At 39.1% G+C, this 20,102-nt stretch overlaps 1 protein-coding gene across 15 annotated transcripts in view; it reads left to right on the top strand.

The window, feature by feature from the left end:
• Nucleotides 1-20,102, top strand: part of CADPS2 (calcium dependent secretion activator 2) — a 535,389-nt gene that overhangs the window by 384,875 nt on the left and 130,412 nt on the right. For all 15 annotated transcript variants that reach the window (XM_039239670.1, XM_039239667.1, XM_039239669.1 and 12 more), the window contains 2 exons: nt 997-1,133; nt 3,433-3,620. In XM_039239670.1, the coding sequence (XP_039095601.1) occupies nt 997-1,133; nt 3,433-3,620 (325 nt within the window). The remainder of the gene's footprint in view (nt 1-996; nt 1,134-3,432; nt 3,621-20,102) is intronic.

The following is a 20,102-nucleotide window of genomic DNA, read 5'->3' as shown; positions in this document are numbered from 1 at the left end:
GTACCATATAGGTTTTAAAAATTACATTTGGCTTGCATTTAGGACTCTACTTCTTATGATGACCAGAATGAGATCTATCTGTGAATTTAAAGAACAATGGAGCCTCAGCTCTACCATTGTCAGGAGAGTCTACTTTTACCCTGATAACTGATTGCTTGCCCAATGCATGCTACATTTCTAACAGAGCTAATGTAGTAACACCCCAGCACTCCTTTTGGGTGATGTGTGGCCTTTTTTCTCTCTACCTAGTAAATAACTCACATTGAAGACTCTGACAAAACATACCATTAATGAAAGGAATCATAAAAGCTTGCCTTTTGATAAACCCGCAGGGTCTGTGGGCGTTGAAAGATGCAATCTGCAAAGAAAAAGAAATTTGGGCCTTTGATTGAAGTGCCATTTGGGACGTTATGCTTTGTCTGCGTATTTGCACAAACATGATGCTCCCTTTTTCATATCTCTTAAACTTGAAGCTTGAGAGCAGTCATTGCCATTTCTACATGAAGGTTGGTCCCATTAAAGGCTCAAAAAAAAAAAAAAAAAGAAAAAGACTGGAAGTGATCCAGCAGAAGCCTGTGTGTTCATTTCTGCCCTAGTTTGCCATTTGGAAAGGAAGCTTCTAGGCATCGCTGTTTGTTTATGAATAGACCTGGGTTCTTTTCCAGTCAGCTCCTTCTTTAAACACATACATGAAATGCATCTAGTTTTCTTAAAATTGGAAAATACGATTGTTTCTGTGATGAATATTAGAAAAGGCTTTGAGTGAAAATAGAATTTCCCCATTTTAAATGATCTGCAGATTTTTCCAGGTCATTTTTCATTAGGCTGCAAAAAAATTGCAATTTATGTTAATATGCTGGATTCCTGGCATCCTGTTTTTTGTAATAGAAAATAGTGTGTTATCATGAGGCATGCATTTTGTGTTCAAAAACTGTATTTGCCCATGAGTAAGCCAGAAAAGTAAGTGTTATCATACATACTTTTCTGAATTTACAGATGCAGACCGTTTTCAGAAACATGGTATGGATGAGTTTATTTCTGCTAATCCTTGCAAGCTTGACCACGCCTTCCTTTTTAGAATACTCCAGAGGCAGACTTTGGATCACAGACTGAATGATTCCTATTCTTGCTTGGTGAGTACAAGTCTGTCCATCCCATTCCCTGTAGGTTAGAATGAAAGATTTTTTTAAAGTGAGAAACACTTGTTATGAAGCGGCATTTTATTCCTGACCCCTTTAATAACTGTAGTTGGGAGTTAGGGATAAAGGATTCCAATCGATTGCTTCCCAATTTGAAAATTATACACTTGAAGACCACTGCTGTGCCACTCAATAGACAGGAGAATAGACTCAAGCAGACGCTGAATTGTGGTTTATCCGTCCCTCTGGAGAAGGCTGAATGAAAATAAAGGCTTTAATGAAGGTTAAAAAAAAAAAAAAAAAAACCTCTGGAATAGGATTTACTAACACCTGTATAGACATTTTAAGGTGTAAATTCTCACCAAATGTTGCTATCTTTTGTTTCTCTCTTTTGTTTCTAGAAAGGCAGCCTAAGTGGCAGGGGAAAGAAACAGTGAGATAAATGATATGACAGGGTAACATGTAACAGAGGAATGCTTTGGTTTCATTTAACCTTCCAAAGATAATTTGAATTCCTTAAAAAACTAAATCAAGTAGCTAAACTGCTCCTCTCTATGTGTAGAAACCAGCCCAAATTTGAGATCTAAAATACCATTTACATGTAGAAGGAATGTTTGACTCCTCAGAATGTGGGCATTAAACTGTAGCCTAGGAATTACACGTGCCTTTCCAAGGATTTATATCGTCAACGGCAGTTCCTGTGAAATGTATCCAGCCTGAATATCCCTATTCCTATCACCACATAGTCTCTTGGCTACTGAACACGGTAGCCACCTACAATAAAGCTACATTCTTTTTAAAATAAGGTTTTAGCAGGATGTGCTCCAAGCTCATCAGACCTATTCAAATAGACAGGAAGGATTGAAACAACTTATTGCCATGATCACAACCTACTGTCTTGATAAATCATCTGTACATTCTTTATTAAGTACATCAAGTGCATGGTTTAAACCTGATCCAGCCCAAACTTTACAATTACATGGAGAGTGAAATCATTGCAAAAGCTGATGGTATCTTTCCAGGGACAAGCACCATACAGTGAACATCAATAATGGGTTTCTCTGGTGGATTTCCACTCAGTAAAGTCAGTTCCTGAGTTACAAAAGTTGTTTTGGTTATGTGGGTGACCCCACCTGTCATCAGGAGTCTGAGGAGAGCACTATAGTGTGTCTTCAGCTGCATCTAGAGGGCTGTGAACATGGTGTGATGAGAAAGGGCGTTTGGAGGCAGGATGGCCCTGGATATAAATCATGGCCCAAGGACCGATTTTCAGTGTCTTGAGCAATTCACTAAATGTCGCTGCACTATAGCTTATGTGTCTGTGGCATGGAGATCATAGTGACTACCAGGCATGATGGCTGTAACATTACAGAGAGCGTGTCATATTTGTGTCCAGTTTAGTGCCTGCACCATCACCACGGTAAGTATTTGAGAGCTTTCTTTCCTCCTTTTCGTCTTAGTGTTATTGCTGTCTTAGCTTTCTGAATTTCTCACCAGTCTTCTCCTCTTGTGCAGTTATCCTGCCCCCTTTTAAAATCCTTTGTCTTAGTTCATATAATCCATCAAAACATTTTATGAACAAACTCAGTCTAACCCTGTCCTCCAGTATTAGCCAAGCAGATTACCTGCTGGTTCAACTGACTCACATACACACAGACACGAGCGTGTGCACATGCGCGTACACACACACACACACACACACACACACACACACACCCCTTTCACATCTCATTTCTAGAGAACCAAAAACTATTGTAAAACATTGACTCTATTATATTGGTATTGGTCATAGAAGGACAAACAGAATGAGAACAGTGTCCCAAATATGTAAATTCCCAAATAGCCTGTGTTTACTTTTGCCAGACTTAACTAGAACTTTCTTAGTTCACTTTATAAAAATGCTGTGGCAACTCCGAAATTTCAATTATGGTGTCTGCTTTACCCTTCTCTTCTTAATTGGTTCATTCAGGGATCGAAGTTTTTCAGAATGTTATTCTTTGTGACTGATAATTTAGATACTGTGAATTCATTTGGTTAACTTTGAATGACAGTGGAGAAAAACAGGTTGCCCATGTCGTGCTTTGGCAATAAAGAGAGAATGGTATTAGGTTACCAGTGTCTCAGATCAGGTTCAAACTGTTGACATTAGCTTTCTGAAATTAACATGAAACATGCTACTAATAAAAAAAAATGACAAGAGACACTTTGCCACAGCTTCTTCTTATAATGTCTAAGAGTGCGTACGGAAAAGCAAATCCTAGTACAGAAAGAATTTTTTTTTTCTCTTTTGCAGGGTTGGTTTAGCCCTGGCCAAGTCTTTGTGTTAGATGAGTACTGTGCCCGTTATGGTGTGAGAGGCTGTCACAGACATCTCTGCTACCTTACAGAACTGATGGAACATTCAGAAAACGGTGCTGTCATTGACCCAACCCTGCTCCATTACAGCTTTGCATTCTGCGCCTCTCATGTGCACGGCAACAGGTATTTTTACTTGCAAACACACAGTGACACGTGTAGGGTTGACTTGGGAAGAGAGAAAAATGTGCTTTGCCACCATCACCTAGTAACAGATTTTAAATAGCAAGCACTTCTTGCAAGAGATGGGAAAAAACCCACAAAGGAAAAATGTACATCAATATGCTGTTGATTTAGGTTGGCTGCACTTTATGTTTCTGTTTGCCATTGAAGCCACTTGAAAGAGAAAGAAAGTAGAATATCTAAGAGATCAGAAGTTGCCTTTTAGTTCTTAGGGACCACCTAGCACTCAGGTCTGCACAGCTGAAGTGTCCTCTGTATTTCCATCATGATGTATATGTATGTCTGGGTAGGACTTGTTGACAGGTCCTTGTATACCTAATGGTCCATCCTTGCCCTTCCACTGTGGAATAAGCTTTCATTGATAAAGCAAGATAAATAATGAGGTATATAGAGAGTCTCCCCCTTAGCTCTTTCTGTGTACCGTAAGAACAGGTCCCCTTTTAGCACCCGGAGCCATTGACCTCACCTCTTGCTTTACCAAAAGGATAAAAAAAAGTCGCCCAATACAGACCCCCACAGCTGTGGGCCCCTGAGTTTAAAAATCTCTCCATGTCTCCCTCCGTGTATTCTCTTAACCCTTGCTGCAGGGAACTTATTGGGGTTCCTCCCACAAAGGAGTTCCCCCTTATCCCATCCCCCTTTTAGCTTGTTTCAACCATTATTCCATCTCTCTATCTTCATATTTCCTTTCATCCCATAAACCTGTGTAAGCATTCACTAGCCTCTCAACATTACAGAGTGGTTAAGGGACTCTGAAGTCAGAGTGCTGAGTTCAAAGGAATACAAACTAACAGGGTGAGGTAGGGCAAGCGTCTTCGTCTAGTCAAGTGTCTGAGCTTCCCTGTCTGTAAGAAAGATAGAACACAGTATCTTTCCCGGAAGTCATGAATTGTCTAGGGACTAAATGCATTAGAAAGTGTCAAGTACTTAGAACACTGCCTGGCACGTGATTCATCAAACAAAATGTTAACTGGTAGCTTATGTTGTCTTCAGTTTTGTTACCTGTCAAACTACCATTCCATTGTGCTCTTTATCTTCCCAGCCGATCTTCTGTCTCCATTCCCCCCATCTGCTTCTGGCTTCTAGCTACTCACTTGCCAACAAGGCTTCTTGAAATAGATTGGGTAATGACCTAACCGGTAGCCTCTTCTCCAGCTTCACCCTCCACACTCCCACTGAAAAGCTGATGCTCTGGAATTTCCAGGGGTTTGTGCTGCTTGAAACGCTGCTTATCTCCCTGACGCCGCACCGCCTCGTGTCGGCTCTCCTCTCATTCATTTTTGACCACCTCCTTGTGAATAAGTTGTGTTCCTCCAGACTCCCAAGCGCAGGATAGCTCTTTTCTCACATCTGTTCTTGAACTTGCTCTTCGTTCTGAGAATTTTTCTACTTCACAGAAAAAGTGTACTTCAGAGAGCTCGCCCCTTTCCACAGCGTCGGTGACCTCTCTTTTTACAGGTAACTCCGAACCAAGGACGCTCCTAAACTATAGGTCTCGATTGACCATGGACGGCTTGAATATTCTGGCATTTTCAACCCTCTGTGTATAAAATTAAGTCTACCGTCTCACTAAACCAGCTTCTGAACCTCTTCTGGCTCCTCGCAGAGGGTGCCTGACAAAAAGTAACAAAATAAGTGCTCAGTAAACATCTGATGAGTGAATGAATTACTTCACTGGTCATGTTAATATCACTTCCATAAATGGCCTATTTCCATTCATCTTTTGCTTTTACCTCCGAGACACAGTCTGTTGCCAGTGTCACCACTGTGAGCACTCCTCAAGTTTGTCTTTTTTGTCATTTCTATTGCACTACCCTAATTTCAAGCCTTCATTTTTTTCTGGTTTATTTATTTTTATACATCTCTACTGCTATTTAAAAAAAAAAATACTTAGAGCACAAGCAAGGGAGAGGGGCTGAGGGAGAGAGAAAGAATCTTACGCAGGCTCCATGCTCAGTGCAGATCCCAGTGTGGGGCTTGATCTCAGGAAACCTGAGATCACAATCAGTCGAAATCACGAGTCTGACGCTTCACCTGCGGAGCCACCCAGGGACCCCTCTCTGATGCTTTTTTTCTCCCTACGAAAGTCTAGCAGTCACCTTCAGAATTACAGATTAACTTTTATTCTACTCCTTTACAGAAAATTTCAGTGATTCTTGTTTGATTAGGAAATTAAAAATAAGTTCCAAGCTGTATTACTAAGGTTTTCTCAACATTATTCTTGTCTGATCTACCCCGACTTCTCTCCCAGTATGCCTCCCTGCACAACCTATACCCCAGACAACTCGCTTATTCTGCATGTCTTATTTCTCTTTTTCCAAATGTGTAACCATGCTGTATCCTAAAACTCCTCGAAGAAGACGTCACTTAACTCAAACACTAAAAACCTTATACCTGTAGTTTCCTTATTTTATCATGCGTACCTACATGCTAAATCCCCACCCCCACTCCCCTGCTTCTATCGTTCTCGGTCATATTTTGAAAGCAAAATCCAGTTCTCATTCACCTGTTGTGCTCTGTAGGAGGATGGGCCACGCTGCCTTGTACCTTGTGGGCACACAATAAATATTTGTTGAGGTGAACTTGTCACTGTTGCCATTTCTCATTCCACAGTGATTTAAAGCCAATCCTCAGGATCTGGAACCTCATTATGGAATGCAGCCTTACTTGAGAATTAAGGGGAGATTGCAGATTGTAGTCATTTCCCATCACCCTAAACTAAACCATCTGTACTCCATAAACTTTGGTGTTGGGGGGGTTATGGAGCAGTGACAACAGGGGACAAGTCAGGATCACTAATCAGTAGCCAACATGAGCAGCTTTCTTTCACTAAAACTGTTTATTAGCTCCTGGCTCTGTCTTACCTCCTCCTGACCAATGGATATCAAACGATAGATCTCCCAATGTTAGTTAGGCAGGACTCCGAAATGCAAGAGGCTGAGAAGGTTGTACTGAAATAGACCTCCCCAAAGACTTTTGTGTGATCAGATTATTTTCATCATTAACACTGAAAGGGATAATTAAATTGAGAACGTTAAGTAGGAAATTCAGCTAATGCTTCCCCAAAACATGTGTTTGAGAGACATTTTAATGGAAAGTTACTGAGGCAACTGGGAACTGCCGCCTCGGAGGCAGCCTGGTTTGAATCTATAGGTTGCCATAGTTACTTTTATTCTGTAAAACTATTGTTTTCTTTATAATGGTACACTGTAAAGTATAATTTAAGGTGTGTTTGTGTGTCCGTGCATGTCTTATGCTTAACAGAAATCAATTTTCTAGGTTAAAATGTGTATATTTTCAGGTATCTCCGGATGGTATAGAACAAATACAAGTCAGTCTGGGATTCAACATTTAGGTCATGTGCAGCTTTAAAAAGACAGGGAGAAATGCAGTTTTATGGAAATGTGAACCTCAGTTTGAGGTAGAAGTTATCCAAGATAAGCTGAAGGGTATGATGTTTCCTGTAATATTTAGAGTCTAACAGATGTCATTCAGAAATGTCATGCTGTGACAATGAAAGAGTAAAAAAAGACAAAAGATCACTACTTGAATCTGACTCCAAAATCTGCAAACTGACCCATATTGGGCAAATCACTTAACCTTTCCGAAACTCCGAAGTTCTCGTGTGTAAAAGGGGAAATGCTAATATGAAGATGTTATTAGAATAACAACTAATAATGATGTTTTTAGCTTTGCCACCCAGCCACAGAGACGTAAACTGTAAGAGGAGGAAAAACATGAAAAATAGGTAGTTAGAGCTGTAATAGTGGAAATATTTCAATGCCTGTGTAATTCTACTCTTCATTTCTTTGGCAATATAATATTTGGGTTTTCGCAACCTCGCCCCATGAAAACATGCTTCTCTTATCTGAGTCTGCAGTGCCTGATATTTATACAGACTTTTGTTAAAAATACTGTCAATGTCAAGTCCTACTTTTCTACAGTGTTTGCCATAGTCTCTCTTTATGATCGTTTTTATCTGTCAAAACGCATTCAGGGCTCGTTTTGCTCATTACCTGAGCTACCTCTGTCAAAAATTCAAAAGGAAAAAATATTGCCTTTTGTCATTGACTGAAGTGAAGGACAGCAGTGCTGTCTGGATCTGAAATTTTTCCGGGAGCGCATCCTGTTACACAGCATTGAGCGCTCGAGGTGCTCTGTGCCGACCTGTCTTCTCTGAATAGCACTCGGAGTGTTTCAGGAATAAAATAATAGAGTTAAACAGAAAAGTTCTGGCTGGTACTAAGACGGAGGAAGAGAGAGAAAAAGAAAGGAAGAAAGAAAAAAGTGAGTCAAGGACAGAAACAGACACATTCCTGCAGGATGATGGCCGCACACATCCGTGAATAACACAGCCACTCACTCAGCGATCGTGCCGCTAAGGACGACAGGAGGGAGAAAGAGACTTTCAGAGACAATGCCTGACAGGGCAAAGTTCTAGGTTGATATGTGTGGTTATACATCTTGGTGTTGCTAGTCAGGCTGAGGGTGGAGAAACTAAAGCAGCAACACAAAATGGCTTTTATGTGTCAGTTTAATGTAAGCTGTAAGCTGTGTATACAATATAGTCACTGGCTGCCCCACAGTCTAGTGGGGCCACCTCATAGCCGCTGCACATCTGACAAAGGCCAGCTCAGATGCGCTATCGTTCAAGTGTAGGGATGGGATGGAATATGACTAGAGTTCATATTTAAAATAATCTCGATTTTCTGTGGACTCCAGATGATCTTACAAAGTAATAAGCAGCCTTTGGAGAATCAGTCACATTATTACACAATGATGTCTCCGTCTTCACAGGTACCATTTCCTCTGACGTATCACCTCAGAAATTGTGCCTTAACTTCTTGTCTCGAATGTTAGAGACAGTGGTGCATGTTTGAGTAAAATCAGAGAGAATTGCATCAAATAGGCTCACCAAAATTCTTTCTTACCACTTTTTTTTTCTCCTTACCAGAATTTCTTAATTCTAGTCTTTGATATGTGACTTCGAGAAAATTAAGTGTAAATGTCACATGAGTTGTGAATCTCGAGACTCACTTCTGGGACAAGTGGGCAACCAGATCCAATGCCGTAAGCAAGGTTCATCTTCACATAATGTGGCGAATCAGACAGATTTCATCCTACATGCACCAAAGTGGAAGGGATAGTATAGGGATTAATGAGTGCCTTTTAAATTTACTCTGAAGGTTCTTTGTTGATTCTGTCAGAAACTAGAATAACCTCAGATCTGTCTCAGTCAAGCTTGCCCAGCAAGAACATCTATCCCCACCCAGCCTTGGGTTCAATACTAGAACAAGGTAATTGTGCCTTTCAAAGCAAGACAGACAAGGGGTGCCTGGGTGGCTCAGTCGGTTAAGTGTCTGACTTCGGCTCAGGTCGTGATCTCATGGTTTGTGGGTTCGAGCCCCGCATCGGGCTCTGTGCTGACAGCTAGCTCAGAGCCTGGAGCCTGCTTCGGATTCTGTGTCTCCCTCTCTCTCTGACCCTCCCCTGCTCACGCTATCTCTCAGAAATAAATAAAACATTAAAATTTAAAAAAAAAAAAAAAAAAAAAAACAAAGCAAGACAGAGAAGAACAGAAAGCGGGAGGTGGAAAGACTTAGTATGTTAAAATAGCACTGAGCCAGGAGTCAGAATATCCGTCTTCCTGTCCCAGTTCTACTTATGAGCTCTTTCCTTTTGAGCAATTGGCCCTGTCTGAGCCTCAGTGTCCCATACGTTCATTATGAATAATTATATCAATGCCACCTACCTTATGTTTCTGGAAAACACTATGGGTCTAATGGGATAGTGGCCAAGACCTAGCCAAAAGCAGGAGTCAAGAATCCAGTCACCCAGTGTAAGTAAGTGGCCAGACTGCAACCTCAGGAATAGTTATTAAGATCACCTACTCAATTGCCTCTGTTTTCCTTCCACACCATTCATTCGCAGCACACAGCTCCTAGATTTTTCTGAAATAATGCATAAAGGAGCCCACTGAAGGTAAATCGTTCAGGAGGAGACCAGGCAAAGGGGTTATTGAATATGTGTTAGAACGTAAGTCAGGTTAACCAAAGAAGCGAGAGCTACACCAGCTTTCTTTACACATGGGACCTTTAGAGCCTTCTTAGCATCGAGAATTAGGTGTGGAAAAGTTTGAGATCTTGAGTTGGATTTCCATGTAACTTTCTAATATACTAAAGGGTTTGTTTTTTTTTAAAAGAAGATAATACGTAATGCGATTACATAAAAACAAAAAGCTATCTGTGCACATCTGTACCATTTACTAGTACTCTTGCCAGTTCAGGTTTTTAGATCTATGTTGATGCACAAAATTGAGCTATTTTTCTCCCTCTCTCATAGTGCTTTTATTGGGATGTGGCATCCGCATTATCATAGATAGACATATGTAATGAGTTTGGGAACTTCCTAGCTTGTGATGTCAAATGACTTAACTTTTTAAAAATTATCAAGGGGTACCTGGGTGGCTCAGTCGGCTGAACATCCAACTTCAGCTCAGGTCATGATCTCACGGTTCATAGGTTCAAGCACCATGTCGGGTTCTGTGCTTACAGCTCAGAGCCTGGAGCCGGCTTTGGATTCTGTGTCTCCCTCTCTCTCTACCCCTTCCCCATTTAGGCTCTGTCTCTCTCTTTCAAAAATAAAATTAAAAAACATTTAAAAAATATCAATAACTCCTCTTTAAAACCATCTGGGCTTTGAAGACTTCTAGGTGGAAAGATTTTTACATATCACATTATTAATTAATTTTGTAGTTAACTATCCAGGCTTTCCATCTATCTTTGGAGTGACTTTTGTCAAGTTATGGCTTTCTAGAAAATAGTGCTTTTTACCTAAGCTTTCAAATGCATTGATACTAAGTTCAAGCCGTTCTCTGTACTTTTTGCTCTGCCTACTTTTTTGTTCATTCTAATATTGTTTATTTTTACCTTCTCTTTTAACCCCCTCAATCCATCTTGCCAGAACTTTTGTAACCTTTATTAGTCTTTTCAAAGTAGTAGATTTTGGCTTCATTGAACTATATACTACTCTTTTCCCTTTTCATTAATTTTTTAAAAAAATAAATGTTTTAGAAAAATAATTTTCTAAAGAAAGAAACCAACATTGGCACATTGCTGTTAGCTAACCAGCATTTCTTTACTGGATTTCACTAGCCCATTTTTTTTATTTCCTTTTTTTTCCCCCCTTGTTCCAGGGTCCAACTCAGGATGCCATACGTTTTGCATTTAGTTGTCACGTCCGCTCTGATCTGTGGGAGTTCCGTTTTTTCTGGTTTTTCACTACCATGACTGTTTGGGGGAGTTCTGGTCAAGTGTTTTGTCAGATGTCTCTCAGTTTGGGTTTGTGGGACATTTTCATGATTAGACTGACGTTATGGGTTTTTAAAGAGATGAAATACTCCCTCATCTCAGGTGGTCCATGATACCCCCAGGATGTCACTGGTCGTGTTCACTGGGATCACTTGGGAAAAGTGGTGTATGTAGGTTTCTCCTCTGTAAAGATACTGTTTTGCTTTCTCTAGACACTAGTATTTGAAACCAAATCACTAAGTCTAGCACACACTCAACCGGAGAGTACCACTTTCCTGGAGGAAGGACCAGCTAGCTGTATTATTTGGAATTCTTCTTCAAGGAAATTTGTCTGTTCTCTATTTACTTTGTCAACCATTATGTATATTAATCTGGATTCATAGGTAGTTACTTTATACTTTGGGTTATAATCTGATGCTGCTTTATTTTGCTCAAACGGTTCTAGCTTGAGCCTTTGAGAGCTCTTTCAGACTGACTCCCTGTGATATGCACCCTCCCTTTTTCTTTTTTTTTTAAAGCATTTTGTTATTTTCTGGTACTAAGCCATGCTCTGAGCTCATCTTACATTTTTCCCGTCTGGTAAGTGGAAAGCTGTAGCTGCTGCAGTGGTTTCTTTTTTCTACTTCTGCCACTTCTTGTTTTGTATATTTTGAGACTGTGTATTAGGTACATTCAAGTTTAAGATTGTTAAATCTTCCTAGGAATGGAAATTATTGTCATTATTTAATAATGACCCTTTTTACAACTAATGCATTTTGCATTCAAGTTTATTTAGATGATTAACAATGCAGCCTTCTTTTGGTATTTGTCTGATACTTTTAGCCATTCTGTATTCTTGTGTTTTAGTGTATTTTATAAATAGCAAGTAGATTTTGATTTAATTCTCCAATATGATGTTTTCTGTATTTTAATCAGTTTAGTCCATTTACAATTATGTGTATTGCTATAAATGTACCTATTTCTACCATTTTATTTTGGCTTTTCTTTTTTCGGTTCATGTTTGTAAGTTTTTTGTTTCTTTCTTGCTGTCTTGTTTCATCCAGGTTCTTTTCTTCTAGTTTATTTCCCCCTCAATAGTTTACATTTTCCAACATTTGAGATTTTACTGGGCATGTTGCTAAACTTTTAAAGTTTTATGCTAATCCAACACATTTCTTCTCCTTCTAACGAGTAGAAAGACCTTAGAACATTTCACTCCAGCCACACACCCTTCCTCTCTCACATGCTTCTATTGTCTGGTATTTTAATTGTATCCTTGTTTATTTGTTTTATATTTTATACTCAATACTTGCTTAGATTTAGAATTTTTCCTTTTTTCCTGAAGTACATCTTTTGACATTTCCTGTAGCAGAGCACTTATAGATAGCGAATTTTTTATTTGGAACTGTGTTTGTTTCTTCTACATTTTTAAAAGAACATTTTGTTAAGTAAACAGTTCTGGATCCACCTTTACTTTCAGAACTTTGAAGATAATACTGCATTCTCTTCTGGCTTCCTTTGTTACCAGTAAGAAAGCTGTTGGCATTCTATTGCCAGTCTTTTGAGGGGGATTTATCTCTCCTCTCTGGAGACTTTCAAGATCATTTTGTTCATTAGTGTTTTGTGGGTTTGCTATAACCTATCTACATGTGGACTTCTTTTCATGTATACTGTTGGGGGTTCCTGTGGATTTATGATCCATGTACCTTGATACTGAGTCATTGCAGATTTCTTTGAATTTATCTTGATTTGGATGTGAAGATCCATATTTCCCATCTTTCTGGAATTTTGTTATCTCCTTAAATATTGTTTCTCCCCTAATCTCTTTTCTAAAACTGCAAATAACCATATACGAGGCATTTATCTTCTATATGTCTTAATGTCTATAATACATATTCTACTTCTTTCTCCAGCTGCATTCTGGGTGATATTTTCAGTTCTGTCTTCTAGTTCAGAACTTGGCAGAGTTTTTCTATAAAGGGCCAGATAGTAAACAATAAATATTTTGGAGTTTGTGGGCCATAAGATCTCTGCTACAATTGTTCAACTGTATGTTTTAGTGCAAAACCCGCCAAGAGGAACATGTAAATGAATGTGTGGTTTGTGTTCTAGTAAAATTTTATTCATAAAAACAAATGGTGGATTGTGCTCTGCCAACCCTTCCTCTACCTCATTCTCTCTTTAACGAGGACATCTACTTTTTAACCCACTCATTGAATTGTTTGTTTCAATTATTAAATTTTTTTAGTTCTGGAAATTTCTATTTGGTTCTTTTTTAAATCTATTTGATTTTTTTTTTCTTTTTTTTTTGATAGAGAGAGACAGAGAACGCACACATGCACAAGCTGGGGAGGGGCAGAGAGAGCTGGAGAGAGAATCTTAAGCAGGCTACACTCAAGCAGTGCAGGGCTTGATTGCAGTCCTGTGAGATCAAGACCTGAGCTGAAATCGGGAGTCATCCAGTCAGCCACCTAAGCCACTCTCACACCCCCGTTTCATCATTTTTGAACCTCTCTGATTTGATTCTTGGTTTTTATCCCTCCCTCCTTTCCCCCTTCGACCTTTATAATTATTCTAATCAATTTCAGAAACTAAATTTTCTAGGTGTTTATATTTTGTTTCTGGTGACATTTTTGCCATACTCTCTGTTTTCTTGCTCAAATAGCATTTTTTTAGTAAGCATGTGTATTCGAAATTAATCTGTGAGAACTCTACGAGACCTGGCATGAGAGTACTTTCTTTTAAAGAGCATGTGCTCTTGCTTTTCCTTGGTGATAGAGGTGCTACTGGAGCTACCTAAGTTTCTCATCTTGGGGTTTTCTTGTTTGCACGGGTAGTACCCAGTGTAATGAGGTCCGGCGTACGGTTCATATTCTCAGGGAACACACTCTATAGATGTTGTAGAAACAGAAAGACTTCCTTGTTGGCTCCCCCTTACAAGAACACTGATTCTTTCTGGCCCATCCTTTAACTGATAGTACAGCCCATTCATGGGCCCAGGCTTTGCAGGAGTCTCCGGCTCAGTGGCCTGTGGGGTGGCTGGCCCGGTGGCGTGTTCTCTTGAACATAGCTGAAAAGCCTCCGTGGTGTCAGCCTTTCCCCCCAGGGCAGCCCTGTTATTCACATTCACCCCTACTTTGGTTTCAGTTTCTGGTTCATTTTCATTTTCCTGGCTTTGGGAGAATTTTCTTTTTAACTTTCTTATAAGTACAGCACAACATTTAACTTCTGCATGCTTGTTACAACTTCTGCAGCGGTTAGGTGTTTTGTAGTGAAAAGGGGTCTTTTGGAGTATCAAGTCAATCCACTATACTAGAAGCAGAAGAGTCACATAATAAAATTTGCACTTTGGAAAAAAATGTTTTGTAGTGAAAAGGGGTCTTTTGGAGTATCAAGTCAGTCCACTATACTAGAAGCAGAAGAGTCACATAATAAAATTTGCACTTTGGAAAAAAATGTTGGAGCATGTTGAGTATGGAGAACCTGTCGGGACTCTCTTCAGAGTCTCTGCTTCCAGTTCCTCCTGATGAAACGCTTTCATCGTCTGTTACATATCACCTCCTCTGAAAATCCGTGCTACCTCAAAGCTTTGTAACTATACGTCACTTTGTATAGTTTGCCCTTCTCCACTGTAACTGTACGTCACTGTCTGGTTTTTCTTTTAGTGCCTTTCCCTATTTTAAACTCTGCTGGGGCAGGACACATTTCTGTTGTGATATTTTCCCAGCACCTAGGCAGGTACCCGATGAATATTGAGTAAGGAACTGAATGATACTGGGCCATCTGTTTACAAATTTTACAGGTGAAATATTGGAGCACTTGGTAAAGTAGAGTTCACAGTTAAATACTGTTCTTAATGAATCAGATGCAATGATTTTTATGACCTGCGGACTCTGTGTAAGCCATAAAGATTGTATCACTTTACCACACAGAAATTAATACGTTAAAACAATGAAATACTCTTTTTCTGTATAAAATTGAAAATGATTATAACAAACGATAAAGACCACAGCTGATGAGGTTGCAGGGAAATAAATCATTTCATGCTCATTGGTCACAGCGTAAAGTGGTAAGTACTTTCTTAAAAAGCAATTCGGGGGGTGCCTGGGTGGCTCAGTTGGTTGAGCATCCAACTTCGGCTCAGGTCATGATTTCACGGTTCATGGGTTCAAGCCCCACATTGGGCTCTGTGCCGACAGCTCGGAGCCTGGAGCTTGTTTCACATTCTGTGTCCATCTCTCTCTGACCGTCCCCTGCCCGTGCTGTCTGTCTGTCTGTCTTTCTCTCTCTCTCTCAGAAATAAATAAAACAATAAAAATAATTTTTTAAAGCAATTTGGTAGTATGGATCACATTTCGGAAAATATCATTACATTTTTACATGTCTTAGCTTGGGCTGCCATAAAAAAATTCCATCAGTTGGGCGGCTTAAACATTAGAAATTCATTTTCTCACAGCTTTGGAGACTAGAAGTCAGAGATCAAGGTGCCCATGGTCAGGTTCTGGGGAAGACGTGTCCTGGCTTACAGATGACATCCTCTCCCCCTCCCCCACTGTGTCCTCCTATAACAGAGAAAGAGAAGTCTCACTCTTCCTCCTCTTAGAAGGCCACCCATCCTGTCAGTTTAGTGTCCCACCCCTATGACTGACCTCTTTTAACCTAATTACCACCTAAAAGTGTAGTAGTGGTGGTTACTCCAAATATAGTAACAATGGGGTCTAGGACTTCAGCATACACATTTTTATTCATGGTGGACACAGTTCAATCCATGGTACCACTTATCCAACACTGTGCTTTCAAGGATTTAACCTAAAGAAGCAGTAAGCGGCAAATTAAAAATATTATAGTGTAAGATTATGTACACATAAGAGTATAAGCGTTGGGCACCTGGGTGGCTCAGTTTGTTAAGCATTTGAGTCTTGATGTAGGCTCAGGTGATGATCTCACAGTACGTAGGTTCAAACCCTGCCTCGGGCTCCACATTGACAGTGGAGCCTGCTTGGGATTCTCTTTCTGCCCCTCCCCTGCACGTGCATACGTGCTCTTTCTCGTTTTCAAAAAGCTTTTAAAAAAAATGTACTCTATATATCGTGGTATACATGATAGGAAAAAATAGAGGAAAGAGTCTAAATTCTAATGAAATATTGGGTAAGTTATGGCACATCCATAACATGAAATATTAAAAAGCATAAATTGGGGGGGGTAGGCAGCACCCAGGTTAAGCCTCCGACTCTTCTTGATTTCGGCTCAGGCCATGAACTTGCAGTTTCATGAGTTCAAGCCTCCGACTCTTCTTGATTTCGGCTCAGGCCATGAACTTGCAGTTTCATGAGTTCAAGCCTTGCACTAGGCTCCGCACAGGCAGTAAAGAGATGCCTTGGGATTCGCTCTCTTTCTCTGCCTGCCCCTGCCCCACTCACGCAGACTCTCTTTCTCAAAATAAATAAATAAAACTCAAAACAATGTTCTCGAGCATAAATTAGGATACTTAAATGACGTGAGAAGATGTTTATAGTTCATTATAAATAAATTCAAATTATAACAATGTATGTATAGATTTAAATTGAACAAAAACAGGAATTATATTTACAAAATGATTGGGACACATAAAGAAATTTTTTTTTCTTTATGGTTTTCTGAATTCTTCCCAATTATGTACATATAGACTTGTAATTAAAATTTTTTTATATATATTTTTTTAACATTTGTTTATTTTTGAGAGACCAAGGGTGAACAGGGGAGGGCAGAGAGAGAGAGGGAGACCCAGAATCTGAAGCAGCCTCCAGGCTCCAAGCTGTCCACCCAGAGCTCACGAACAGTGAGATCATGACCTGAGCCAAAGTTGTCCACTTAACCAACTGAGCCACCCAGGCGCCCCTAAAATATTGTTATTTTTAATAATATTGGGTATGGGGCAAAGATAACCTATCAAAGAACACTACCAATCTTAATACTCTTTATTTTCATTTAAAAATCACCTTGCTATTTTGTTTTTATTAAATTCACTGAACACAAAAACTGAGTCGCAAGATCACATATCTTCATAGAGTCAGATAACTTGCTTTCTTTTTTCAATAAGTATCTCTTTTTTAAATAACCTCCAAAGAAAACAGACTGCAGTTGGAACTTCAAATAAGGAATGGATTCGGAGGGAGGAGTGTTTAGAAAGATAATAGGATTTTTCATTTTCATTTGCAAAATATTTTTTGCAACTGCCAGAAAGTGCTGCTTATATGTCAATGAACATAGGGGTCAAATTAATTTCTTCTGAATATTTAAAATATCAGGTGAAGTGACACTGATTTATGTGACCAATAATATGACCATCCAAGTGAGATCTCATTTTGTATGAAACAAGAAGTTTTCTATGTTAGGGAACAAAATTGAGAGATTATTGTTTTCTCCCTCTTCTTCCATTGTTTCTTATTCTTGTGCTGTGTCTCTCTCTCCTTCTCATTCTGTTCACAATGGATATTGGTGGGAATTACATGAAGTGCAAAGTGACTTTGGCCTGCTGTGCCACAGGCCCAATTGACAATTCCAAAATGCGACTCTCCAGGTGTCTCTCCCCTTCTCACTTTGTCCAGAGGAAGCTAAGGTCCTACATTCATCATAGGAGTTGTCACGTGAAAAGAAGCCTCTAAGAAACTCAGAAGCACCATGAACTTTGTTATCTGCCCTGTCATTGCTTACAAATTTCCTTTTGCTACAAGCCACCAAACTGCTGGGACATTATTTGATGAACTTGTGGCAGGGAGGGGGATTGTTGGTGAAGGAAATCTCTCTCATCATTTTACCAGACTTTTCTATACAGTGGTAACTCCGGGTATCTTTCTTCAACCCACAAGCTTCCCGAGCACTTTCTTGCAAGCGATATGCAGACTTCTACAGATTCTGAAACCACGGATGCTTTTATCCCTCAACTATCTAGAGTCTGTCCAGCTGAGAAAATGATTGAGAAAATAACCATAGAATGAATATGTTACAATTTTCATTAAGTAACACTCATTGGCACTAAAGGATTCTTTTGAGGTGGGAGTTGTGCAAAGATCCCATGATCAAATAACTTTGAAAAGTGATATGAAAGTTAAACAGATTTCTTTACTATCAAATTTTGCAAACACCTTAACATGCCTTGGTTATATCATGGGCCCCCAGCAAGGTCTCATAAGTTGTATTGTTCAAAAAGTCCTTGGGTCTCAGGATCATCATTTTTAAAAGCCTGTTAGCAATCAGATGAAATGGATATTAAAATTAGTTTTTATCAGTCTTTGTGGGCCTCTGAAAGTTTGTATTATACTGGGAAAGAGCACCATAAAATGTGTGAACTATAAACTGTTCAAGGGAAGTGAAGCTATGAAGTTAAACCGTATTTAAATATTTAAGCAGATTCCCTCATCGATATTTGCTCTTTGGCTCCAGTGCCTGACTCTGCAACCCATTTTTCACACTTTCCTTTTTAGATCTTTCTTGAAATATGTAATAATTCTTACCTTCACAGAAACTAATTTCTTACCTGAACTACCCCCAAAAACCATCAAAGATAATAGAGGTGGGTTATAATACTATCTCTCTCTCTTGTTTGTGAGTTGTCTTTCAAAAACATCCTTCTCAAGGGTGCCTGTGTGGTTCAGTCAGTTAAGTATCTGACTTTGGCTCAGGTCATTATCTCAGTTTGTGAGCAGAAGCTCCGCGTAGGGCTCTGTGCAGACAGCTCAGAGCCTGGAGCCTGCTTCAGATTCTGTCTCCTCCTCTCTCTGCCCCAACCCTGCTCGTGCACTGTCTCCCTCTCCCTCTCTCTCTGAAATATAAATATTTAAATTTTTTTAAAAATCCTTATCAATTTAGAACTTATTTTGTACTTGTCACCGAAAGAGTGGGTGGTAATGACAGGATGTCCAGTATATAGTACAGATTCTGCGTGTTTTAAAATGCCTAATCTTCCCAATTGAGGAATAACACAAGTTATAAAATCCATTGTAAGATCCTACATTGTTAATGCAGGAATTTAATAAAATTCATTTGTATAAGGCCTTAATATGTGTAGGAACTCTTTTTGGATGAATCTGCCTTTCCAAAAAAGGTTGTGTGTGTGTATATACTTGCGAATGTGCCTGCATGTGATCCTTTCTCTGAGAGCACACTGCAACACCAAAGCAAATGTAAGGGGAGGCTCTTTAGCATCAGAGGCAGAAGATTCCATTGTATCAATTCTTTATTTTAAAGAATTCTGTCAAGTATAATTAACATAGACCCAACCACTTGGTGTTCATTTGCTTATTACATAATGCCAGAGGGAAGCTCTATGTCATAACTTGCTTGTGTCTGTAATTAAAGGAAGTGCATCTACTATAAAACTGTATTTTATAATTTGTTCATATCTTAAACTTTCATGGAGCAGTGTTCTTAAAACCATGTGACTTCATTAACTGCAGGCCCCAGGAAATAGAAGGAAAAATTTAAATCTTGATACATGAGAACATCCTTTTGTGTCACTGGAATGGCTTTAATATTTAATTATCACTCATAGAATTAAGCCCCAGTTAACATTCGAATCAGAAAATTGGCCTTTTGTTTTAGAAGTTTCAATAACCATATTTTAACATCCTCTTTTCATCAGTGTCAAAGAGGCATTATTTATTTTACTTTTTATTGTCTTCTTGGGGGAAGGGGATTCTGTTCTTGAAATTTATAGCAAATGATTTCACTAATTAAAATAACAGGTGAATACTAAAAATGTTCTGCTAGTTGTAAATACAACTAGGTTTTTTTTAGAGATCCTTTTACCCAGAATATTTATCTATAGTTAATTACTGTTCTGTTTGTTCGTCAAAAAATTTCCTGTTTTACCCACTGTTGCAGGATTTAAAACAGTCCAAATAATCTAATACTAATATAGAGTCTAATACATATAATAAATATACTCATTATATAATCTATAATACTAATGTATAAAATAATCTAATAAGCAGTAGTATTTTTGATATCACTCATTCATGAAATTTTATAATCTATAGCTGGTATTTTTATATTCTGTGTATCACTTATTCATGTCTTTAGCACTTGTGTATTGAACATCGATCTGCCAGCTCCCGCTCTAGGTAGCAGGGTTGCAGCACAAAGGAGGCAGATAATA

Source organism: Hyaena hyaena, unplaced genomic scaffold (genome assembly GCF_003009895.1).
Source record: "Hyaena hyaena isolate Hyena2069 unplaced genomic scaffold, ASM300989v1 scaffold_161, whole genome shotgun sequence".
NCBI classification, from domain to species: domain Eukaryota; kingdom Metazoa; phylum Chordata; class Mammalia; order Carnivora; family Hyaenidae; genus Hyaena; species Hyaena hyaena.
This window is presented reverse-complemented; position numbering and strand designations above follow the sequence as displayed.